Below are 25998 nucleotides of genomic sequence, written 5' to 3' on the forward strand. Positions count from 1 at the left end.
AGTAAATACACAATTTTTAACGTGTCAACATGTTATTTATTTAATTGCACATTGCTAAATATTAAAAACGTAACAAGAAAATAACCAAAGACATGAAAATGTGAACAATAACAGCAAAAAACAACTTTCATTATTGGTCATGCAATCGCCGACGTCGGCCACAAAAACAACGCACAAAATAATTTAATACATTATTAATAAATTATAACTCCAATCTAAGAAATATCGAGACATACACGAAGCCAATTTTTCTTCTCTCACATTAATATTGACATACCAATATCGACATTAAGCGTGATTGTCACGATCAATATGTTTAAAAATGATACTGGAACACATTAGAAATAATTCAAAATGGCACTTTTCTGTAAAATAAAACCTTCTGTCATTAACGATTAAGAAAAATCTTGATCACATTTGATTGTATTTTAATGGAGCACTCAAACGTCGTCAATATGGCACAAATGCAGAACCGAATACGAAACAATTAATTTCCGACCGATAAGCCTTATCAGTTCCTTTGATTTTACTGTGTTTGACTAAAGATCCTTCGCCTCACTGGATTTGTCACACTGTAGTCCTGTAAACGTACTTCATACTAGCAACTCTCTGTCAACTTTTGTGTTTCAGTCTGAGATAAACCGCCTACCACTTAACCTTTACATGGTTGCGCACATAAGATAGGTTCTTGTAGTAAGAATTATCAAAGGGTAACACATATGCTGCCATGGTGCGGTTATAATGTAACTCCTCCATACAGTCGTAGGCTAGTGGTTCGTAATCCAAGTAGAATTTGTTTGAGAAAAACTCTTTCCTTTGCATAAGAAGAGGGAGGTCCCCAATCCCAAATATACACACCATTCTAACACGCTTCCCGTGACAGGGATAATCAAAAGGCCAATCTCCCCAGTTTTTAAAACGCGTGTTGAAGGGTTTCTTTTCTGGGTGGGTCTCGGGGTCTTTACCTGAAAACAAGATAAGAAATTTTCATTTACGTAAGTCTAAATATATAGGACCACAGTCAGACACGCAATCAAGCATTATAACAAATCTTTCCTTTGACAAGAAAAATTTAAGGTACTCAAAGCATAAGTTTAAATGGTTCAGCCAGAAATAAAAAAAATAGTTTTAACGACTATTTCGTTATAAAGGCCAGTTAAAACCCATCCTGAATCGTAAACGTAAAGCTCCCAAATGTTGTCAGCCGCTTTTCAGATGACATCTTAAATTCATCGAGTCAATTTGAATTTTAATTTTTCGCATTAGCATTATTTGAATGAACATGGAATTGTCTTATACACAATAAGCAAATGTAACTATAAATAAATAACTATAATCCCATTAAACAATGGCTGTATCGACGAGAAATATACACCTGTAAACGCTCCTGGAGCACCTAACTGAGGATTGTGGTTCAGTGTAGTAAAGAAAGACTCGTCAGGTATGCCTGCTTTCTTGTCCCACTCATGGAATTCTTTGGCTTTTGGGTCATTAAGGACAAAGTCAACGAATGGTCTGGAAGCCACGATGTGGACTGAACCTTTCATAGGAGTTATATTATATGGCGGCGTGGGCAAATCTTTAAAGCGATCCATATTACGTCTGAAATGAAAGAAAATGACATTTTTTATCGTATATTTTGGATTATGGAAAATTCCTAAGGAAATTAGTGCAAAGAAAATCAAAATCAGCGGTATTTCCAGAATGACTGTTAAAAGTAGTTTGTTTTTTTTTTTTGTTTTTAGTTGAGCGAGTATGTTATTAGATAATCTTTGACTTTATGAGAACGCAATGAGTGCTAATGCCTATAACTATATAAAATCAGGCAAGCGTAAATAGCTGCACATAAAAACATCTCATGCTTTGCATAAAAATCGCTTCAAGTAACATATTTTATGAGGTGACATCTATATTCTACAATTTCTTCGTTAAATCAATGATCTTCCTTTGAGGGTATAACTTGTGTTACCTTTTAACAGTCCCTTCAATATCGTTAGCCCCATTGTAAGTTTTCAAAATTTTTACAAGTTCAAGATTGGTTTTAAGGGGAAACTCTTGTCCAGTGAGGTTAATAAAATACTTCCATTTCCTTGACTTCTTTAAGAGCTCTTCCATGCATATGAGATCCGCCTCCAGGACACTGTATTGCCCCCACTGGACGTCAATTCGTTTGGAGGCAATGAAGACGTTGTCAAAACAGTTGGAGATTTGCCTGACAGCATTGTAAAAGTTTTCAGGCGACTTTTTATCCACGTGAAAACAGTATAAGTTTTGTGGTCGATAAATAGCACGAAGTAACCTTTCCACTTGTTCTACCTCTTTAAAAACCACCATAGAATAAGCGATAGGGTATTCTTCCTCTTCTCTGGAAAGGGTGGACATAATGTATTGTCGATCACGGACAAATTTATCACAGTTAGAAGCATCATTTAAAATGTCTTTGTCAGGAATGATTTTCTTTGGCGATGATTTCATCAAAGATTTTGCATTTTGGACCTCCTTCTCACTGCCTTCAAACAGCGCTGCGCAGTTAATGGATGGCACTCGAACTTTGGGTAGCTTGTTAAAAAACTCCAAACTGCCTTTGTATAATGAAGATTGCATTGATTTGGTTTCGCCGTTAGCTGTACTATTCTTGACGGGAGCAGGCGGATGGAAAGCCCTAGGGTATGAAGTCTCGTATGATGACATTTGCCCTGTGGTGTAGAAGAACAATATTCCTATGCAGCACCCAAGTAAAACAGACACCGTCCACCGTATCCAGTCTTTCCCCCTGCCTCCTGTAACTATATTACTGCTCGTCGGAGCCATGGTTTACGCCATAAGTAAGGTTTTTTTTCTTTTCTACAGTTTCATTGCACATCCACATGTAAAATAATATTCAGTAGTCTGCTGCCTTCACTTTTAAAGTCAGTTCTTTCAGTGTTCTATTATTGTCTCATCGGTGGACTACATTATACATCATAACACAACAGGACGCAAATCGTATCCTCCGCATAAAGTAAGTGTACCCGAACCCAGCCATTTACTTCGTCTGAAAGGCAAACAAAGCATAGAATAAACGGAATTTATAATACGTAACTTATAGACGATACGAAGACCATTAAAACCTACCTTAAAACATACATTAACCTCAAAGACAAACAGTCCCATCCTTACCATTGAAAAGTCAAATAAACCACAGTTAATTGCAGTCTTGCGGCAGCTCCCGTGCTGCAAAACCATATAGTGTCTTCGTACTATCGCCAGACCTCATCCTATGCGATAACCAGCAGGATGGGTCATGGTGACGTTAATGTACATTGTTTAATCTGCACTACGATAATATCATATCGCTGATATGAAATCGTATTCCAGGTCAAAGTCACAGCAGGTCTGAATTTGCAAACAATAAGTATAAATAAAGTCAGTAAATTAAGAAATTCAAATTTAAAAAAATGGAAAAGGCACAAGTGGATATAATTTTAAAAAACTGCTATAATCAAAAAGAGATATAATGTAACATCATTATAAAAAAATTAAAATAGACAAAACCCAGAGAATAATGCTCTCACAGGTCTCAATTTAGGTCTTTGTAGAATATACAATTCCTCGTTTTGCATTGGTAAAAGGTGGTAGATTTTGTTGCCACCTCGATCGTCAACATCGTCAATTTACGATCTCGACAGTGCGATGGCAAAATATTTCAAAAACTCTCTTTGTGTTGATACTATCTTTCACTTTGATTACCTGTTACGGCATGGTTTATAAACTTAACCTGATAAAAGTATGCAAAATACAACTTATGACAACCTTATTTTGAAATATTCGCAATGGAAAGAGACCAGAAAAAAGGACAAAACATTAAATTACATACCCAAACGCCCTTACAAAAACTGCTATTAAAAATGCGAAAATCCCCAAATTCTAAAGATTTAACAAACAGTCAAGTAGTAAAGAAATTTAAAGCTCAATTTTCAATTTGTTATAGAATAATATTACATTTTTTCTTATTGATAAAGCGTTTTTGTCTTTACTCAGTTTACACACTTATAAGTTATACATTTGAAGCATTCTTATCTCAATATATTTATCAGGGGCGGATCCAGGATTATTTGAAGGGGGGGGGGGAACGGAACGACAGACCTCTGATGCGAAGCCGGCCATCCCCCCCTTGACGTGGGTTCGGGGCCTGTCCAAGGGCCCCGAAATTTTTTTGTGTTTTGGAGGGCAAACGGTGCCCTTTGGCGCGGTTTAGAACTATGATTCAGTCAGTCAAAATTCTAATTTCAAGAGGGAAATATTGGTGTGATATATTTTTTAGAAACCGAAAGAATGTCAGGACCCCACCCCCTGACCCCCCCTATAAATCAGCCATTGTTTATGTTACACATATGGTTTTGTAAGACCCACCGAGAACAATGGCAATGAAAATGTAGCCCGAGTTCCTGACCTTGCATCCTTACTCCACTGTCGGTCCAACGATTGTTACGTAAACACAGTGAGACGTTCGCTCCTCTTTGCCCTACATATCGTATAGATTAGACCGTATACATGCTTATATGTAACAAAATGTGTCTGTAGAATTCAGTAGAAACCCTACCTCAGCCTTGGAACCATTTTCTCCCTTAATAATTCTCCCTTAATACTGATGAGAGGTAACAATTAAAATATATTACAATGCATAATGTTATTAAATGCATTCATCTGTACAGGAATAATTTGAATCGAATTGATTTGAAATGAATCAAATATTTACTATCATTCCCGCATTGGTACTATATAGCCTTGTACATGCCACATGAGTTCTGGGTACTACTGTAAAAAATCTCCCTTCGATACCCGTTCAGTACGTCTAGACAAAGGCTTCACTTACCTCTGGAGTGGCAGGTGTGAAAAGCTAAACGTTAAACATAAAGAAAGAAAAAAAATCATTAACGAATTTGTGTGTAAGAAAAAACAAGAAAACAAACCCTTCCTTCAATCACGTACCCTTACCAGAACGGGTAGTAAGGGGGGGGGGAGGGGGGGGGGGGCTTTACTGTGAACCGGAAATTCGACATCAAATTTCTCAAATCCACAGTGAATCCAAGGTGGTTAGCATAGATAGTATTCGACAGGTGTCAGTGGGGTGTCACCATTCACACGCCAGAAAGTGATACGGACTGCCTCCTTCTGCAGATACTTACACAAGCTTGCTGTAATTTTTTTCTAAATATCATGGAATATTGATAACAGATTCACATGCAGCCAAAATCACTATTAGACTATTATATTATCCCCAAGTGAAAATACCAAGTATTGAAAGAAATCACACTAAAGGTATCCTAGCTATGCGGATTTTCCCCTCCATATGTATTTTTCTTAAGAGAAAAAACAGTTTTATCCTACTCATGAATTATTACTCGGATTGCATTTGGATTGGATGTTTTATGTCATTTCTATTTAAACAATTTCATTCTAAACGAACCATACTATTCATTTAGACTGTTAAAATCGCAATAGTCTTACTGACCTTTTAGAAGGTAATTTAAGACACCAAGTGCATCTATTTGAGGTATTTCATAAATTATAAAGTCTGAATAAGGAAAGATTTAAGTTTTAGAGGTTATGCTCTAGTAGTGTCCGATACCTCAAGGATAGACCTCTATAATAAAATAGTATTCTATGACACACCACACAGGGAGCTATGTAATACTACCTATGCATCACCCAACGCTTCTACTGCACCGCACCACCACGTGGGAAAACATTTACTGGGACTCCAAAACATCTCATGATCATCATTTTATGGTCTTAATAGTGATTAACGTCACAAATGTACTTAACGGTGCATTGCTCCATAACTCAAAGCAGATCACTCAAACTCGCCGTCTTTGGTATACTTCGGATTTTGATCTCAACAAATATTTAACGATGATCTGAGACCATGGCATGTGCAATATGCATCGAATGGCTATTTGTCAAGTAAACGACACGAATAAAATCACAGACTACAGATGGTCAGGATCGTGGCACTCTTGTTGTGCGACACGATCTAGGCCCCTTACTACATGTAAAAATAAAACACTTCTAAACTCCATACTTCGGCTTATACTTACCCTATGAACTCATTTCGGTATACACAAATCCTGTTAACAAGCTCACGTGTGTCTCCAGAACAGCAAATGCACCTCGAAGTAAAAGTAAGCCTACAATGCATTGGGAAAGTCGACTGGAAAGTGCGTTGATTAGAATGCTGCTTAAAATACTTATCGAGGTTGGCAAATACTATGAAAACACTTAGCCTCAGTCAGCGCAGTGACTGTATATCACGCGTTTCAGGCGTTTGGTTTCCTGGTGACTGTTTTTTTAGTAGTGTTACGTAGATGAGTCTCAGCGAGGACTCACAGTTTCGTGAGATCTAGTGGCATGTAGATCTGAGGCAGTCTATTTTCAGTCTACTTTCACATGACAGTCCAAGAAGCAAAAGCGAAATATGCGTCACTTTGTGATCCTTGAAGGCAAGAAGGGCACTGCGCAGAAATTGCAACCCATGTGCTGAAGGGTTCCCAGCAATGGTGATGTGTCTGGCATATAATGTATCACTAACCTAATTACTTCTGTTTGATAGTTTATATTTTTACACTCCACAAGGACAGAGCTTGTAAACGGAAACTGAGTTCGGTAAATACACACGAATGATTGTCAGCCAACATTGTGGGTGTTCCGCCTATTACGTTGTTTTATTCAGTTTATCACCCCATTTCCATAGATTAGATCGACCTACTTTAGATCGACCTAACTCCCTGGGGGTTCACGCTAAATAGCTGTCAGCCGGGCGGACACGAAAGTTAATTATCCCCTTACAGCTTGTAGTAGGCGGGACAGACATTTAAGTCGGATTATCTGAAAGTAATCTAGTGAGACTCCCCGCGGGGATAGATCGATCTAAAATCTATGGGAATAGAGCCTAAGTCGATCTATCCCCGCGGGGAGTCTCACTAGATTACTTTCAGATAATCCGACTTAAATGTCCGTCCCGCCTACTACAAGCTGTAAGGGTTTAATTAACTTTCGTGTCCGCCCGGCTGACAGCTATTTAGCGTGAACCCCCAGGGAGTTAGGTCGATCTAAAGTAGGTCGATCTAATCTATGGAAATGGGGTGTATGTGTTGTGGAGTTACATGCATCCTGGTTCGTGGTTATCTCTATCAGGACCGCAGATTAATTATGTGCACTTTTCTCTAACACGAGACATATTTGTGAATACCTAGTGAAAAACCAATCTGTGGCCCTGGTAAAGGGAAGCTCGCGATGAAACAAAAGACACAAAATGCAGATCAGGGGCTACTGTGTAACGTTTTTTCTTGGTTAAACATGGGTTTAAGGTTTAAAAATGGCAGCTGTGTGCTAATGTCTAGCTTATATCCTAAGATTAATCGATTGCCACGAGAAAAAACATCTCTCTTTGTTGCCATTGATTAAGTTTGCGTCTGCCGTGTGCTAATTAATTACACAGACTGCTTCACTTTGACCCAAGGTAAGGTCATCTTCAATTTATGTTAAAACTAAAAATGAACTGATTTGAGATGGTTCGTTTTCCAGACCAGTTCGACAGATCAAGCACCTCAGCTAATAAGTCTCATGTTCTTAAAAATCCAAATAGCTCTCTTGTCTAGATTTTCCATAGGAGCATGTCCTGGAGGAGAAGTGAATGTTGATTTTTTTCGAGGTTGTCTAAGCACGTTGCAAGCACACCCTCAAAATAAATTTAAAAAAGAGAATAAATAAACGACCAAAGTAATGAATCATTTAAAACTACACGAAAAAAGGTATAAGAATTAGAAATTGCTGCTGAAAAACGAATGCTGACTTTTGAGAGGGTCAATGGGTGGGGTCGGGTGAAGGGGGTGGGCAAATGTTTTCTTGTCTGATGGGGTACGGGACGTGATCTGATAAATCTTTGCTTTCATCGAAGTGTTTAACTAGTGAATGAAGGATATATATATATATATATATATATATATAAACCGAGTTATGTAATTGATCTGATTAATAAGTATTTTATTACTTAGTTACACCATATCAAAGTATTGAAACAAAATAAGGTGAGATAAGAAATACGAAGCCATAAACAATTGAAGCTTTTGAAGGAGAGAGGTGATTAACGATCTCGGTTGCTCGATCGAATTTCAAAATTGAAAACGCAGTCGTTGTTGCAAATGGATCAGACAAATGGGGTTAATTTTGGTTTTTCGGGAAAATTAACAAAATATGAAAGTCATTCATGCGATCTTACTATCGTAAACTTCCCTGTTTCCAATTCTAATAGCTTTTCCTTGTCACATGTGACACACTTTTAGCTAACGGATTTCCCATTATGTTCGAAAAATGTTGTAAGCTGTCTTTATACAAATTTTTTGAAGGCGTGATTAAAATTCATTTCTGAGTAGAGTAGACTGAGTAGAGGGTCCCAATGGGTATTTTCATTATCCGTGAAAGTTATTTTCTATTTCCCAAGATGCGTAAAACGTTCATATTATTTAGTGATATCCGTGAAGCACCCCATGCCGTAATTACTCGTGAATGCGTCTTTTTATTTCTCGTCCTTCGTGAAACGAATTCATAATATTGGCGATTCGTGATTTACAACTCGTCCGACTCAATTAGATATGGATAAAGTTTTATTTGTTAACTGACATTTGATGATTCCATTTCCTGTGAACTGTGGTCACTACCCTCCCCTTTCACCGATGGGACCCTCTAAGTAAGTGAATCATCAGGATGCTGACAAGGAGACTAATGGCATTAATTTTTTTCCAAAGCCCATATCATTATTTGTATGCTGTTACAACTTCAGGTGCTGTAGGAAGGGTAACTTCAGCTAACTTGTTCACGAGACCTTGCGGAACGAATTGCCATTTTAGGGTTTAACCTGAATTTGATGCCTTACAAAAATATTAACGGCTTGTTAACGAGGCGACAAATTGCGCTTGTTTTCATTGATAGAAATCTTCTTCTTGTACCTAAAACGGACTTTTTGAAATATAGCGCTTTATCAGCACTTAAAAATTGATGGTCACGATAATTTTGGATGATGATTAATAAAACGATAATCAAAATCGTAATAAATTTAGATGTAGGTCTAGAAAAATTTCCAGGAATACAAGAAAAGAAGGTTTTTTTTCCAGTCCACTAATGACCAAATTAACCAAAATTTCTGCCTTAAAAAGCATTCTCCTTTTCTCATACACATACAAAGGCACATTTTCCCATCATTTTCTTTCGCGTTTTATATTTCTTTGTTTGGGATATGCTTTTGGGAAATGAGTAATTTTTCTAAAAGTACAGACTTGACATTAAATATGAAATATTTTTTCTAAATCATTTCCTTTCTCTCCTACTTTTCCGACTTGAAGTGAAATCAAGGATTTGAATCTTGTTTAAATAATTTTTAATAATCTTTTCAGTGTTATTGTGACGTCAGTTCTTAAATTGAATTCACCTCATTAAGCAAACAAAAATAAATGGCTGATTCTTAGTCAAAAACGACCATTATAAGCGTATTTCAATCTCCATATTTTCCGAATTGTCAGCTGTGAAAATGTTAAACGCTCCACAAAGGACATTCATATCAGTGGCTAGTATCAGTAACAGTTAGTGGTGCGTCTGGCCTTATCTGGGTACTACGAGGGCTCGATAGCAGCAAGGTATTCCTTCTGGCAGGTTTGGAATTTGAACTAGAATAATATTCTAGGCATCGATCGGTGCTTGTTCAATTTGGTTCAGATTCGTAGTAGGCCTACCACCAGTAGGCCGTTAATACGGCCAGTAGGCCTACTAGGCCTACGTTACCCCCTACCCAAAGGTGGTTGCTTTGCTAAATTGGCATTATCAGATAAAGACTAAATTCAAATGAAATACCTTCAACGAGCAGAACCAAAAAAAAAAAAAAAAAAAAAAAAAAAGATTTAAGAGCTCCCTAAAACTTTAATCCCCTAATTGTCTTCATCTGGGAACAATCACGAGGACGTAGAAAGCAACCTGTAGGCGCGCGTTTTACCTTACCGCGTGTTAGGGGTCGTTTGGTGGGGAATACGTCTCTGTCAGGTGGCAGACATCACAGATTCCGAAAGTAGCAAATTGTCTGGCTGAAGCATTACAAAATAATTGAATGAGGCACATTTGATGCATTTACAACTTTCCGTAAAATCGTATATAAATGTGATATGTCTGGAGATCAGCAGAAGCAGGCTAAGTATAGCAAGTATCAGAGTTTTTCACTACTAGACCAAACTACTGACAGAAGGCAGAAGCTAAAAGTAGTAGTAGTAGTCACCAAGTAGTGGACAATGATACTTTGAAAACAAAATTCTCATTTCCGCCTAAATCAAATACTGTTCATGAATAGGGGGCATTCTGTAACAGTATATATTCCCGAAAATACTTTAGAAATTATTTATATGAGTTGTTGGTGCGTCCTAAGACCCCGTAAGACGTATCAGATCGAAGGCAAGGCTGGTCTGAGTTGATGGAAAAAAGTGACCTGAATTGAGCTGAAATAAATAACCTCGGTGAAAAGAAAAAAATTCCATAATTTTATTGGAATCATAGGTTTGTTGGAAAAACCATATCATAAACCATTAGATAAAATTTTATATTTAATTATATTAAGTATGTAACACCGATGATTGAAAAACCGTTTTACCTTTTGGCTTGGATCTAACATAGTACACAGGACAAGTTCGAAAATCAGCATGATCGGACCATTTTTTTCTAAAGTTATGCTGTTTTTTTTTCTTTTTTTCAGCATACATGGAACACTGATAACACATTTCAAGGAAAACCAATTGTCTTGTATTTCACAGGAGTGATCAATCTTACTAAAATACAATATAGTTTGAAAATCAGTTATGATGTATTGTGTAATTAAGTGTAAAAAGTGGAAATAAACTCATATCATTCAGTTTGTCAGATTCAATCATTCACTATGCCCAGAATCTCGGAATGGAGCAAATTGGACTTTTAAAATTGTTCTATTGATATTATTCCTATGTGAACAATTTTCTTAGTTGATCATATAAAAATGACAGTAAATTGATCATTTTGTTTTATGTAAAAAAAGTGTTGAAATGGAAAAAAATGCATTTCAGTACAGTTGTCTCTTGTGTACAAATTGGCATTTTGAGGGCTTGATAATAGAAATTTCATGGGCCTGAAGACTTTTACTAGTCTTATTTTTTAAAAAATATCCATGTTACCTACAGTGCATTATCAAATAATGGTGTTCATTATGCTGTTAAGCATTATGTAATATTGCATCAAAATTGAAGAAAACCGTATTATGGGCACTGCCTCCAAACCTTAATACTAATAGATAAATAGTTTATACTTCTGTCCTTGGCACAACTATTTCAGTGAACATACCAAATAATGCATCAGATTTATTTTTGCGCCATTTGATACCATAATAATACTAAGAGAATATTAAGCTGTCGGGACACACACTATCCTGTAATTATTGACCAGTTGACATACTGGCAAGAATACCATTTAGTTTATGATCGAATTGCATTGTATATATGATTAGGTTTTGACTTGTTGGAGACACCAATTAGCAGTGTGACATCTGTGGATCCACTCTCCAGTGGTACTGCCAGAAGACCAAGTTCCTCCTCTAGCTCCTTCATTGCCCCTCCTTCAAATGTGAGAATAGGTGATGGGAGCCATACACACAGTGTTAGATCATCCAGGTAAAGTTTTAAAGCTCTTTTAGTGGACTAAAATATCATTTTGCTGTGGTTTGAGAGTTTTTTCTTTTTTCTTTTATTTTTTGACAATTCTCTCATACTACACAAATTTTGAAGTGCCAAATTCAATATTAATTTGAAATGAGAATATCTTTAAAAATATGCAATATTAGTATTAAAGATGGAATGATACTTTACCACACTTGTGCATAAAAGTATAAAAGCTTTCAGGCTCTTGGTTTTATACCAGTTTCCGTTAAGAGTGATTGCACATGTATATAAAAATGCAAATGGGACCTCAATTAATTATATAGATTTACAGACTAGAAAATGCCTTTAAGGTAAATCACATAAAACTTTTTCCTCAACTTAGTGTTTTTTAAAACTTCATTTCAAATAATAAAAGAAGGGAAAGAGGTCAATGCATCTATCAGTAAAACTGTTGAACTTGGTTGATGGGAAAAGCATGGTAAAAAAAAAAAAAATACTACTATTAGACAAAGAGATGTATGGAGAGGAATTTTTTACAGACAAACTTACAACCCAATTTGCTGTAGGATGTTAGCTATAATAGATGTTTATTATAAAAGTATACTAAGAAATAGTCTACTTTATATTTTAATGTTCATATTGCAGTTCCACCCTCAGTAGAACGACTAGAACTACCCAAAGCAATCAGACAGGGTCAGTAAATACAACTGACCACACCCTCTCTTCCTCTACCATACCCAGGTGTGTTACCCCAGGGTCACGTAGGGTTCACAGAACACCCCATGGATCCTACAGTGCCACCCCAAGGAATCCAAACACTGCCTATGTTGTTGGTATGGTTCAGTTTTACATTTATAAAATAAGTTCACTCATGATTTCTGTGTTGAAGTTGCAAGATATCACTTCCTAGCTACTGAGTACAGTTGAGGGCACTTTTCCGGTATGTCAGTAATAATAATAATGATAATAGTAATAATAATGATGATGACGATGATGAGGATGATAATAATAATAAAAAAAATTATAATGATAATTATATAGAAATGATAATAATGAAGATGAATTGTAATGAAGTTTTGTAATGAACCTAACTTGTGTTATTGAAACTGTCGCAGCAAAGTGCAAAATGTTCTTTTTCTGACTTTATGATATTGACTTAGTTCCTATTAGGTCATTATTATGGAAAATATAGTGGTATGTTTAAAAAAAAGTATAAAATTCAGCTTTGGTGGAAGGCCGAGGATTAGCACGTGGAGAAATTGGAATGGCCTGTATTGACCTGAAGAGCCCTGTGCTGGTTGTGTCCCAGTTCTCAGACAGCCAGACATACATCAAAGTAATGACAAAGCTCCAGATCCTGCAGCCTGCGGAGGTACATTGAGTAGCATTTACATACAAATATGTATCAGAAGCTATTTGATAAATAATGATTTGTTGATTTATAGTTTATTAAATGTCACTTATGTTATTGAAAGTGCCAAATTAACACATTTCCACCAGCTTAGAATGAAATATTTTCAGTTTTATATAATCACAATTTTACATTGAAGCAAATTTGAAATTTAATAGAACATTGTGTGAAAACATAGATTTTATTAATTTTATTAATATTTTCCAGTTTATTAAAACTAAAGTTAAAGATTGTTTACCAGTTATTAATAATTATGAATAGTGTTTCCAGTATAAGGGGTTACTTATCTTTATTTCAAAAAAATGTAAGTGACCATGAATTATTTTTCAGATCATCATGCCCAACACAGTGTGTGAAAGTGGCAATATGACTACATTGTTCAAGCAAATAAGCAATACTTTTCAAAATGCAAATATTGCTACTGTTCAAAGGAAATATTTTAATGAGACAAAAGGTATATATTGTTCTTTCCATTATGTAAGGGTATTCGGATAGAAATAGGATATTAATACTGGGGGGGGGGGGGGGGCGTGTCATTCAATTAAGCTGGTTGCACTCTGTGAGAGTCCCTGCAGAGAGGATGATTGAGTATCTTATAGTTTTTCCCTTTCGTGTCTTTAGCTATTTGTTTACTTGTAGGTTTACAGTACATCAAGCAACTGAGTTTGCCAGAGTGTACAACAGTGGAAATGGAGCTGGCTGGAAAGTAGGTTCAGATGAGAGTCATTTTTTCTGCATGTTTTGCTCTATTCTAAAATCTCAAAGATGAGTCATATCATAGTTGGCTGTGTAAAATAAGTTTGGCAAAGGTAAAAAACAAATTTTAGATTAAATTAATATGTGATAGAAAATGTGAAGAGAAAATTAAGCAATGAAATTGTTGAATATGCAGATGTGACAGATATGCTTAGGGAAAATTGACATACTGCTCCGAAACTACTCTTCACTATGCATATGTTGTCATTTCATTCTTCATGAGCTTCAACATTGGGGTAATAAATTTGTTTTATAACATCAAGTTGCTTAAGGGTTTTCATAAAATTTAAAAGTTTGGGTCATTTTGGATCTCAGCAGAAAAAATTGGGTATTTTTGGATGCCCAAAAAAAAACTGCAAATCATTGAATGTCACAATTTTTTTAAATGGGACTTGATTCCCATGGAAGTATGCCTAGAACCCCTCAGAAAATAGAAACACTGTATCACATGATAAATATGCAAATAATACTGTAAAAATGCCCCTCTGGCATATTTACATAGGTTGTACTTTGTTTTAGTACATGAGTAACATCCCAGTTTATTGTTTTGATGTCTTTCTGTGAAAGATACAAAGTAAAACAATACCATATTTTTCCATACAATAACAATATCGCCATAAGGGAAATGTATCATATTCTGCAATTTCAACAAAACAGGTTGCTGCAGAGATTAGATGGACCTACAGTATATTCCAAACATAAAGCATTGTGATCTGGTTGTACTGTTCAAGTAATCAATATACCACTGAGAAATACCTAGGTCATACTGTTATTATTATTATTATTTCTATAACATGTACATTATATTTTTTTTAGTATCTTTACATGTTTTTTTTTACTTCAGACTGTATTATGACACATTGTCATTCTATATACAGTATTCTTTATATATTTGTAATAGATTATTTAGTGAAATGTGATAAAGATTAACATAATTACACCTTAGGTATTACTGCCTTGCCACTACTGCTGCCCTACTGAAGTATGTTGAATTTATTCAGAATGTTGTATATGCACCAAGCTCTCTTAAGGTGATCTTCAAAGGGAGTGAAATGACCACAATGATTGGTGAGTTTTTCTACTCATCTAAAAGTTTGCTAAATCAAAATCACGTCAGATCCAGTGACTGAAATTTTACCAAATTGTTCTCATAATAGTCACATAAAAGATATAATTACAGTGATAATCAAAATCGGTATGGCACACACCAGTAACATGTACACTCTTTCGTTTATTATATATTTATTACTTTACAGATTCAACTACAGCTGGAAGTCTTGAACTGCTTCAGAATCTCCAAGACCCTAAGAGTGAACATACTCTGTTTGGCATGCTTAATTTCACCAAGACAACTGGAGGAGCCAGGTTGCTGCGGTCCAACATACTGCAGCCTCCATGTGGTAAGAATTCAAATCCAGGGATTTTTTTTTTTTTTTTTGCAGTTGAACTGAAGTATGCTTAAATCATGTGTGGAATTGATAATGCCCATTAAAATAAAAAAAAAAGGTCTACATAAAATCTGCAACAAAAATTTCTCATTTGTGAAAAGTTGGAAGACTAAGAAAGTTTAATCTACGACTTATAGGGCTTGTTATTAAGAAGAAGAAAAAATAATGCCATTTAGTGAGAAGTTTTCAAAATGCCTCTCTTTTCTTCACAAACTTACCAGTTGCTGTAGAAAAAATTTTCTATTTTATGTGCAAGTTAATATATGTGTGTTTTGCAATAGGATGTCATCTGCTGTATTAATAACTCTGACTTGCATTATGAACCAGACTTGATAATTTAATCTCGTTTCTGTAAAATTAACACAGCACAGACATAGTGGTTCATATATGTCAATCCACTGTATTCAGATTCAGTGTTATTTCTATTATTCCCAGCACCATGGAAAAAGAACTTCTAAACCAGCATATTCTTTCATATACTGAATACATCTATTGTATATGTATGGGACGACTATACATGATGAAATAAGACCGCATTCACAATGATTTTAGCCAGGCTTTACAAATCCTGAGACTAAATATGGCGGACGTACATGAAAGAAAAACCGCCTAATCTTTTAAAAGTCTCTCCGCCTCTCACACGCCTCCCCACACGTCGTCCCTGCGGGGTACAGTCATTAAATCTCGACTCCGTTCGCCATGCGGAAGCTACCTGAGAAATATTAAGTGCGCATGCTCATCAATTAAACTCAAGGTGAAGAAAGCATGGCGGCTGGAGGTGATCGAAGGAAAAAAGCTCTTCTGTTCTATTATCTCTCAAAACAGAGCAGCAATGAATCGGCTATCTACGGAGATTATGTCACCAGAGATATTCACGGAGATACCCAGCCCCAGTAGACGGAGGATGAGGAGGGCAGAATTTTTGCGTATGCAGTCTCGTCGGGCGCAGTTTGTTCTGATGCTGATGTTTGCCTTTTTCCCTACACCTGATCGAACTGGAAGGGGGGGGGTGTGGTGTTTTCACGATTTTGATCCCAATTCATAGCTGCTCTACGGGCCAATTCATTTCTTTTTCTCAGATAGCTTCCACATGGCGAACGGAGCCGAGATTTAATGACCGTACCCTGCAGGGACAACGTGTGGGGAGGCGTGTGAGAGGCAGAGACTATTAAAAGATTAGGCGGTTTTCCTTTCATGTACGTTCGCCATATTTAGTCTCAGGATTGGTAAAGCCTGGTTCAAATCGTTGTGAATGCGGTCTAAGAAAAAAGTGCTTTTTGATGTGAACAGATAAATAATTAAGATACACTAAGAACAATTTTCAAGCTGGTCCCAGTGTAAAACTTCATTATTCTATATACAGACCTGGAGACGATAACCACCAGACTTGATGCTGTACAGGAGTTAACAGAGAATGAAGAACTTTTCTACAACTTGCAGTCTGTGTTGTCCAGATTCATGGACATTGACCACCTCCTGTCCCTGTGTGTCCAGCTGCCCAAGCAGGAGACCCTAAAGACAGCAGAGAACAAGATAACCAATGTGATCTACCTGAAGCACACTCTGGAACTGGTGGAACCTTTGAAAGAGGCTCTAAAGGACTCCACAAACTCTCTCTTCAAGGCATATCATGATGTATGCAGTATAAATAATTAATAGTGTGTGTCACAACTTGGATAGGGGCAGAATTTTTTCTATACACAGACACTGAATATGTTTGTATATATTATGATCACTGTGTCTGTCCATATTGTCGCCATTGCCATCCAAAACATTAGTCCTCATTACTGCCAAGCATTTTTTTTGATGTACTTTGAATTTACTCAATAGCATTATTTTGTGAAAGGGTTTCTTTAAAAAATCATGATCAGTTTATCTTACAAGAGTCACAGATTTTTTGCCCCCATAACTGCTAAACTTTACTTTTGTTTTAATACAAATTAGCTAAGGGGCTTTGTATTTTAATAAGGCAAGCTCCTCTTGAAAATCAACATGATATGATTATTTTTATGAAAGCTATTGGTTTTTCCTTTTTGCATTTATTTTGGCAATGTTCAACCTCAAGTGTCATACCTTATTTTTGTTTTACTTCAAATTTGTAGAGTGATGTCATGTATTATGTTAATTAGGCAGGTTCCTTTTGAAAGTCACCTCAGGAGTATTTTTTACAAAAAGTATGTTTTTGGTGTCTGTATATATTTGCCTGTTTTGTTGTCTTGTTTTTATCAAAATAATTTGTTTGATGTTTTCTTTTTATGTACAGACACAGATGTGTCTGTACATATTGCCATCACCTGCGTCTGTCGTCGCCGTCGTCGCCGATGCTGATGCCGATGGCGATGGCGATGCCGTCGCCGTGCACTTTCACTGTAAACACGATAAGTGGAACACAGTTTTATTTTTTGGTTTTATATTTACAGAGCTGATGAATATTCATAAAACGCAGGTCAAGTTCGAAAATCAGCATGATCGAGCCATTATTGTAGAAGTTATGCTGTTTTATCATTTTTCAGCATATATGCAACCCTGTAAACACATTTTAAGGAAAACCGTTAGGCCTGTTGTCATGAAACTCACAGGAGTGGTCAATCTTAAGGAGTGGTCAATCTTAATCGCAGGTCGAGTTCGAAAATCAGCATAATCGGGCCATTATTTTAGAAGTTAAGCTGTTTTTTCACATTTCCTCAGATTCAATTCTTAGGCATGTTAACAGTCTCATTATTAAACTAATAAGATACATTAAAGTGTTTGTTTGACATTTCCTGCATCTTTACAACATTGTTAGTTGATTATGTAAAAATGATGGTAAACTTTTTATCGTGTATTGTGTAATAAAGTGTCAAAAATGGAAATAAACTCATATCATTGCAGTTTGTCTGATTCAATCATCCACTATGTTCAGAATCTCAGAATGGAGGAAATTGGACATTTAACACTGTTCTATTGATATTTTTCCAATCTCATCAATTTTCTTAGTTGATCATATAAAAATGGCAGTAAACTGTTTATTTTGTTTTATGTTTAAAAAGTGTTAAAAATGGAAATAAACCCATTTCAGAACAGTGCTGTCTTGTTTTTCATTTATTTTTATGAAACTATTGTTTTTGGCAGTTTGGTATATGTACATTCCCAGCTTTGTTTTATCTTCACATTTCTCCTTGTTTCAAAATTGCTGAGAGAAAGCCATTGGGAGATGTCATTTAAATGTACAGTATTATCAGATGGTCAGCATCCCATTCCAATCACAGGAAAATCCCTTTGAATAAACATAATAAATATCAAATCTGTTCCATGCTTTATAGGCAAAGTAGTCTTTTACAGTTTAACTTGTTGAGAAAAATCACACTTGTTAAAGAATGGGCATTAAATTAATATATGATCATGATGTTAATATTTAAAAGGGTGTAAACTTACCCCAATATATAAAGAAGATTCAAAAAGATAAAAATACATACAGTGCCTTGAATTTTATATTTATTGTATAATTTTACACATCATTTGGTCTTATTGGAGCAAATAAGCATCAACATGTAACACTCACACTTTCCAGACCCTTGGTGATTCAAGGTTTGAGGTGATCAGAGAAAAAGTTCACAGCGTCATCCATGAGGACACCAGATTCCAGAAGGGCAGTCTCAACATGAGGACACAGAAGTGCTTTGCTGTCAAGGTAAGCCTTCAGAATTGGCCAGGGCATTGATGCACATTATTGTGATTCCTAGAATTAAATGTAGAGCTAGGAATTTGTTTTAAGTCTTAGGAATGGGCTTTGCAAGGCCTATCATTGTAATTATTTAATAGTAGTGCTAGGGAATTATTTGTGAGTTTTAATCCACTCAAATTGGATTTTGATTGCAAGGAAGTGAGTTTGAATCATGGACTGTTTAATTCATTTTTAAAAAAGTGATCACAAAACTTTTTTTGCATGTAGTTTACCTGATTTCCTTTAAGTGTTGGTTTGGTGAAATGTAGTTTAATCCAGAAGTGTATTAGTTTTTGAAATCTTGTTTACTGCTTTAAAGTATATTTATCATTACCTCAATGTCTGGAATTGCTAATTTAATATTTGTCATGTTGGAACCCATTTTGTACAGATAACTTAACAGCTGTCAATAAGTGTTGCTTTATGGATTTCTTAATCAGATGGTAAACACTCCCAAACCAATATATCAGGATGTATGTTTTTTTTAATCTGAAAATGAAATTATCATGATTCTCATAATATTGATTTGAATCTTGTGCATGAAAGTGAATTTCAAAGTGATTTCTAACATATCTGATGATAGATTTGATTTGTAATATGATTCTATTTGTACGGTAAGCCTAATATAAATGGTGAGTACTCATATATTAAAAATAAATTATATTTATTTATTATGGAAACCTGTTTTGAATGTGTTGTTTTGAAAATGGATTCTATGTTATGGGGTTCTTGTTGAAATTGTTGCATTCTATTTTATTGTCATGTGATGCTTCTTCTGCAAAAGCAGATAATGTTCCATGATCTGCCAGTTGTAATTTCTGATTGTTTTGATATATTTTTAAAAACTAATAACATGATATTTAAAATGAAATTAAAATAATTATAACATTAATACTTAATTAATTCTTATAATTATAATTTTTGAATAACATTTGAATTAACATGTTTCTTGTTATCAGTTATTCATACCTGCATGCACAAATTAAAAATGCCTTGTTATGATTATTTCTAAAATTTTTAATGTCTGAAAAATTTTTAATCTCTGAAATGTATGTGGTTATCAATATGTCATGTTATGATATTCATTATGATACTTATTGTATACATGTATATATACTACTCTTATATTAGTGAGCCAGCAAATATCAAACCATGTACACATTAAGTGCTCAATAAACATTATTATTATTATTATTATTATTATTATTATTATTATTATTATTATTATTATTATATAAACAATTATTTTCACCACAGGATTACTGGATGTGGCCAGAAGAACATACACAGAAATTGTTGATGACATATCAGGTATGGCTTTGACACAAACACAAATGAGCATGCATGTGCGCCCTCCCCTCCCCCCTCCCCCCACATACACACACTGTATGTAAATAATATTATATATGTTAGCTATAAAAGGAAGACTTCCATGCCTTTTCTTCTGATTGCCCAATGTCATGAGTGGAACTTAAAAATAGTGCAAATACCGGTAGTTGCTTACCTGTACACATTTCTAGCTATCAGTTGGTGTTATTCATGTTTTTGTGGTTACCACATGTCAGTTTTGTTCATATTTTAGAAATATTTTTAGTCTGAAGACACTCTGTATATTAGATACAATTAACTTTAGAGACATTTCATTTTTTAGAACTTATAAAACAACTGAGCACAGAGCATATGCTGCCATTGAAGACTGGGTACAGTGTCACTCGAGGCTTTTACATACACATGACCTGTGGGGGGAAAGATGGTGGTCCATCTGCTGCAGAACTGCCTGGAATCTTCATTAAAGTGAACAAGTTTAAGAATACCATTAGTTTTACCACCACAGATTTGGTAAGATGTACTGTGTGGAACGGGCTTGTCTATATGTAAAATTATATGCATACGTATAATATATACTTTTAAGTGTTTTGGCTTAGGATTTTTTATGAAAGATTTGGAAAGTTTTGTAAAATGTCAAGTCAAAATGTACCAACAGAAAAAAACTTTTTTTAGTCTTATTGGACATTTATAACTAAGACTTACTTTGTTCTTACACATGGTGGTGTTAATCTGAAAGTTATGTATACAGTACATGTGTTATCAGCAAAATTAAACACAAGATTTGTAAGCACATGATGCTAATCACTGCTTTTTTTTCTTGCAGATAAAGATGAATGGTAATTCAAGGCTGTAATTTGAAAGATCAGGAAAAAATATGTCAGCTTAACTTGATAGTTTTCAAAACTTAACATGGCATGTTTTTTTAGGTGGTTCCTGCATGGTCATCACCTGTTTTGATTAGTACTGGAATTTTTTCATATTAATAAAGTAAACAATGATGAAAAGAATTCTTTTTATAATCTTATATTTTGATAAAGAAATAAATAAGCGTGAAGTATTTTTGTGTCATTTTGTCCAGAAGCTATCACATTTCAATCAAAAAACATGTCATTAAAGTGCTGTCCTTGGAGTTTTTCTTGCCTGGAATCATCTTATTTTGTATTAAAATGGCCTGTTCCTATGAATGAATGGCATATTCATTCTTTGAATAATGGAATTACTACCCAACTCTGATTAAAGTGCAAACTAAGATCTAATAAACGGATATTAGATCTTAGGTGCAAAGAATGCAAATTTAGTAATTGATTTTAGGCAAAAAAATGGGGGTTGCTAAGAGAATGTTATAATATTATTTAAGTTAAAATCCTTTGAATGGCACATTCTTTGAACAAGACACTATTACATATGTAACTATTTTACAGATCGAATAAGGGAATCCCTACAGGAAATCTGCCTGATATCTAATGTGTGAGTGCATTTATGTCATAGTTGTTTGGTCAGATGTTTATGGACCTTTCTTTATATAAAAGACACTTTTTTCTCAAAAAAAAAAATAATAATAATAAAAAATAAAATAAAATAATAATAATAAAATAAAATAAAATAATAATAATAAAATAAAATAAAATAATAATAATAATAATCTTTTATCTTTGTTATTGTTTACCTTCATTTTATTAATTTATTTAATTTATTTTACCTTTTTGGTTATTATTTCAGTTATTGTAAAACAAAGTATTTACAGTTTGCACAAGTAGATTTCCCAAGGAACACATGTAGTGTAATCTGCATCTTCTGTCTTTTAGGTAAAGACTTGTTAGAAATATAGAAAATGTGATTATGTTGTTTAATTTTGAGCACTGTATTTCAGTGTTGTGAGTGAACTGCTGACTGACATTCGGAGTCAGATTGGATGTCTGTACAAGTTGACGGAGTGTGTGGCTTCTGTAGACCTGCTTGTCTCTCTGGCTCATGCATGCTCTCTGTCTGAGTATGGTAAGATCATTCTATTTTTTGACCTCATTTCATTTGAACATGCACCTAATAATGTAATCTGACATTGACAAACTTCTCTGGCCTTTTGCAATGCAAATGTGCTTCTGTATTTGTGTAAATGTAAGTTTGATACTTTTGGTAGTGAAATCAAAACATGTTTACAGTCAAACGTAAATTGTTTCATACACATTACTGAAATAACTGCTAAAGAAGAAGAATTATCTGTGCAGTACGCCCAGAATTTACAGATACACTGGCAGTGAAGCAAGGAAGACATCCCATCTTGGATAAAATATCTGTGGAGACACCTGTACCTAACAACGTGGTATGTATGCACTGGTGGATAATTTTTTTTCTTTGAGGTTGATAGTTAAAAAGACATCTCAGAAACACAGCAAGTGAAGTCTGACCATGAGTAGTGAACATGGGGGACTTAGTAAAGTCTTAAACTTAGTTGTCAAGTGATATTTTTATGGGTCCTGGGACAACCTCAGTTTTATGAGCAGTTGAGTTGTTTTTTATTTTCAGTATGCGTCAGATGAAAGCAACTTTCTCATCATAACAGGGCCAAATATGGTGAGGAAAGAACAAATTTTCAAATATTTTAAACAAATAGTGGATAAAACATGGGGAAGATAATTTTTATATTTACCATGTTTTTACCCTCATTACATAAAGTTAAAATTAAATAAAGTAACTTAGAAACTGGAATATTTTTGACTGTCAGAAAACTCAAAACAAAGGGCAGATCTTAACTTGTTTGACACAATATTGATACTTTTCTGTAACTTAATATTTATTTTCTAATCAGAGTGGAAAGTCTACATACCTTCGCCAGATTGCCTTGCTCCAAATTATGGCTCAGATTGGGTCTTGGGTTCCTGCAGATTTTGCTTCGTTCCGAGTCTGTGACCAGATCTTCTCTAGAATTGGTAGTGATGATGACATTGAGACCAACTCATCAACCTTTATGCTAGAGGTAGTGACAAGTGAACATGCTTTAGGGTATATTTTATAGTGCTGAGATGTCCTTGTATTATAAACACATAAAAGTTCATAAAATTCAGTCATGATGGATGTGACACAAATGTTTGTTCTATTATTTGAGCCAAACAGAATTATAATTTGGTGTTTTTATCATTTACAGATGAGAGAGATTAATTATATTATCCAGAATGCATCTGCAACATCTCTAATCATCATTGATGAACTGGGGAGAGGTAAGGCTCAGCATGCTTTGTGGGTGTCTCTGAAAGTTATTTTTACAGTTATTACGATAAGAAATGATGAGCTACACTAAAACCTGTCAATCATTTTTATGTACAGACACTATTTGTCTGAGACATGAGCTTTGTCCACCTAACTGTAAAATTTTATTATTGTAAAAAAAAAAAAAAAAAAAAATTCCAGTGTGAACGTTGGTTTTGATTTTAGCAGAGATGTTATTTCAGAAACTAGGTGTACTTTTGTTCGTTGAATCAATTAAATGTTTTAGTATGATTGATCGTTAAAAAATATTGCTACAGTTTGTTTTGTTGCAGGCACCAGTGCTGATGAAGGAATTGGAATATCCCAGGCTGTCTGTGAACATCTTCTTTCTCTCAAAGTAAGCTGCAGCAGGCAATATATTTTGACAGTAGACATTTCAATGCCTAGTTGATAAGGCCTGAGATGAGGTCTCTGGAGTACTGTTTCAGCTGCTGATGATTTTCATACTTTATTTCAAGAATGTAAAATTACAGTTGTTTTAAGTAATTAATTTTTTTATCACATCGAGCAGCATGCTTATCATGTCTTTACATGTATTTATTCTATACTGGGTTTTTTTACTCTCATTTTCAAGTTGTCCTTCTGCAGTTTTTCATTAATTGGCTGTGTCAAGCACAAAGGATTGGTTAAGTTGGCTCTCTTATGTACTAACCAGGGTATCAAGTTGTGAATCCAGTCTGTGCCATAAACTTTTCAGATTACTGGACATTCAGACCAGAACTTTCTTAAAATCGACTGGTTCAAATCGGGATTCACTGGCCCTTATAAAAATTTCAAATTGTTATTTGCAGGCTTTTACATTCTTTGCCACACATTTCTGTGAGTTGACCAACTTGGGAAACCTTTATCCAAATGTGGAGAAGTAAGTCCTAGTCTTACAATGAAGAAATTTATGGTTTTCAAAACATGTAATGAAGTATTGATCACTTTTTGTTATAAATTTGCAAATGTAATAATATAAGAAGTTATAATTGTTAAATATGCTTTTAGTTATCACTTTGAAGTCCAAAGACTTTATGCACCAGAAACCCGTCATGAGAAATTGCAGTACACCCATGTTTTGTCTAAAGGCATTTCCAAGGAAAAACATTATGGTAGGTTTACGAAAAAAAAAATATATATATATGTGTAACACAAATAAAGATAAATTGCAAGTTTAAATTGCATTTTGAAAAAGATGAATAGTTTTCCTTGATTGAGGTAAAATTGACAGCATTTAAAACTACTCTTAATTTTGTTATATCCAAGGTATTGAACTTGCCCAGGTATCAACTCTACCTTCCTCTATTGTGGAAGATGCAAAACTTGTGGCTAAGGCCATCGCAGAACAGAAAGAGGTACACATATGTGTCCATGCATTTTGAATAAACCCATTTTTCATAATGAAGTTGACATTTTAAGTTCAGATGACATTTTTTTTATTCTTTGTTGGTTGTGTGATAATATGAAAAATGGGGAGGGGGGCTACCACCTAATTATGCCTTTTCCCTTTCCGTGCAATATATAAGATGATATCAGATCAGTTTAATTGTTTAAAAATAATTTTTTTTCAGCAAACACAGGGAGCTTCCCTGGAGGCCAGAAAACATAGGGCAGTGTATAAGCTAGCATCCAGACTGAGTCAGGCTGCACACAACTCCAGGCTGGATGAACACACACTGAGAATGTATTTACAGAATCTGAAGAAACAATACCAGGAGGAGCTCCAGGAAGATGCCTCAGATCCTTAAAAAGTGATGATATCTGTGCTTGAAAGATTTTTAGAGAAAAAACTTGTCAAATGATTGAACTTGATAAAGGAATATTTAACGTGGTATGAAATTGTATGAATACAAGGATTGGTGAAAAAAGTTGCAGACAGATGAAAAAGTTGTAAAACCAAAAAGCACAGATCTGAACAGATGTTTTTATTCCTATATTTCTTTCTTTCTGATTTAGGGAAAGATATGAGTCATCATTGTTATATTTAAACATTTTTGACAAAACCAGAATTTTGCACATTTTGTAGAACTGATGTAAAAGGCTGTAGTGTCTTTTTGTGAAATTTTGGTGAGAGTAAAAATGGTTACTTAATATTGAGTAATACTAAGCTACAGAAAGTTCCAAAATTACTGCTGTCTTCTTAATTTCCACAAGTTTTGTGTCATACAAAAAGAGTCAAATACTATAGACTAAGTGTTACATTTATTGAAAAAATCTATAACTCTGAAAAATGTGTGTCAACTCTTGTGATAATTGAAGAACCTGGTAGAGTATTTAAGAATGAAACTGATCAGATGCTTTTTTTGCTGACAACTAAATGAAAATACTGCCAATTAAAGTGAAATAAAAAAGCTTGATTAATAGGGTCCAAAATTTAGGAAAAATATTGTCCAGATGTACAGA

The 25998-nt window shown here is 34.7% G+C and overlaps 2 protein-coding genes across 5 annotated transcripts; one reads left to right on the forward strand and one right to left on the reverse strand.

The window, feature by feature from the left end:
- Positions 1–24: 24 nt before the first annotated feature.
- Positions 25–16810, reverse strand: LOC106170773 (beta-1,3-galactosyl-O-glycosyl-glycoprotein beta-1,6-N-acetylglucosaminyltransferase 3). 3 transcript variants are annotated; one of them, XM_087006702.1, is made up of 5 exons: positions 6081–6457; positions 3160–3375; positions 1970–3034; positions 1376–1602; positions 25–965 (listed from the first exon to the last, which is right to left on the reverse strand). In XM_087006702.1, the coding sequence occupies exons 3-5, from the start codon at positions 2809–2811 to the stop codon at positions 646–648; spliced, it is 1389 nt and encodes a 462-aa protein (XP_086862828.1). In that variant the 5' UTR covers positions 2812–3034; positions 3160–3375; positions 6081–6457; the 3' UTR covers positions 25–645. The 3 variants fall into 3 exon arrangements, with proteins under 3 accessions (XP_086862828.1, XP_086862829.1, XP_013406220.2); XM_087006703.1 differs by lacking the exons at positions 3160–3375; positions 6081–6457 and adding an exon at positions 16683–16810; XM_013550766.3 differs by lacking the exon at positions 3160–3375.
- On the forward strand, positions 10043–25998 carry LOC106170772 (mutS protein homolog 4). Of its 2 annotated transcripts, XM_013550765.3 has the most exons (25): positions 10043–10224; positions 11552–11714; positions 12348–12535; positions 12926–13074; positions 13444–13567; positions 13753–13819; positions 14816–14937; positions 15126–15269; positions 16681–16952; positions 18868–18987; positions 19640–19652; positions 20278–20331; positions 20672–20859; positions 21173–21185; positions 21771–21816; positions 22220–22344; positions 22575–22669; positions 22873–22920; positions 23156–23323; positions 23492–23564; positions 23886–23950; positions 24405–24475; positions 24604–24707; positions 24862–24950; positions 25167–25998. In XM_013550765.3, the coding sequence occupies exons 1-25, from the start codon at positions 10191–10193 to the stop codon at positions 25341–25343; spliced, it is 2712 nt and encodes a 903-aa protein (XP_013406219.2). In that variant the 5' UTR covers positions 10043–10190; the 3' UTR covers positions 25344–25998. The 2 variants fall into 2 exon arrangements, with proteins under 2 accessions (XP_013406219.2, XP_086862809.1); XM_087006683.1 differs by lacking the exon at positions 24862–24950.

This window comes from Lingula anatina, chromosome 2 (assembly GCF_051362555.1).
Source record: "Lingula anatina isolate TDL-2025a chromosome 2, LinAna3.0, whole genome shotgun sequence".
NCBI lineage: Eukaryota > Metazoa > Brachiopoda > Lingulata > Lingulida > Lingulidae > Lingula > Lingula anatina.

Excerpts from the sequence above, each read along its gene's own strand:
- LOC106170772 (XM_013550765.3), top strand. The coding sequence starts at position 10,191 with ATGTCTGGAGATCAGCAGAAGCAGGCTAAGTATA. Across the intron at positions 14,938-15,125 it reads TGAAATGACCACAATGATTG|ATTCAACTACAGCTGGAAGT; the intron begins GTGAGTTTTTCT and ends ATTACTTTACAG. Across the intron at positions 22,345-22,574 it reads ATGCTCTCTGTCTGAGTATG|TACGCCCAGAATTTACAGAT; the intron begins GTAAGATCATTC and ends TTATCTGTGCAG.
- LOC106170773 (XM_087006703.1), bottom strand. The coding sequence starts at position 2,811 with ATGGCTCCGACGAGCAGTAATATAGTTACAGGAGGCAGGGGGAAAGAC. Across the intron at positions 1,603-1,969 it reads ATTGAAGGGACTGTTAAAAG|ACGTAATATGGATCGCTTTA; the intron begins GTAACACAAGTT and ends CTTTCATTTCAG. Across the intron at positions 966-1,375 it reads TGCTCCAGGAGCGTTTACAG|GTAAAGACCCCGAGACCCAC; the intron begins GTGTATATTTCT and ends TCTTGTTTTCAG.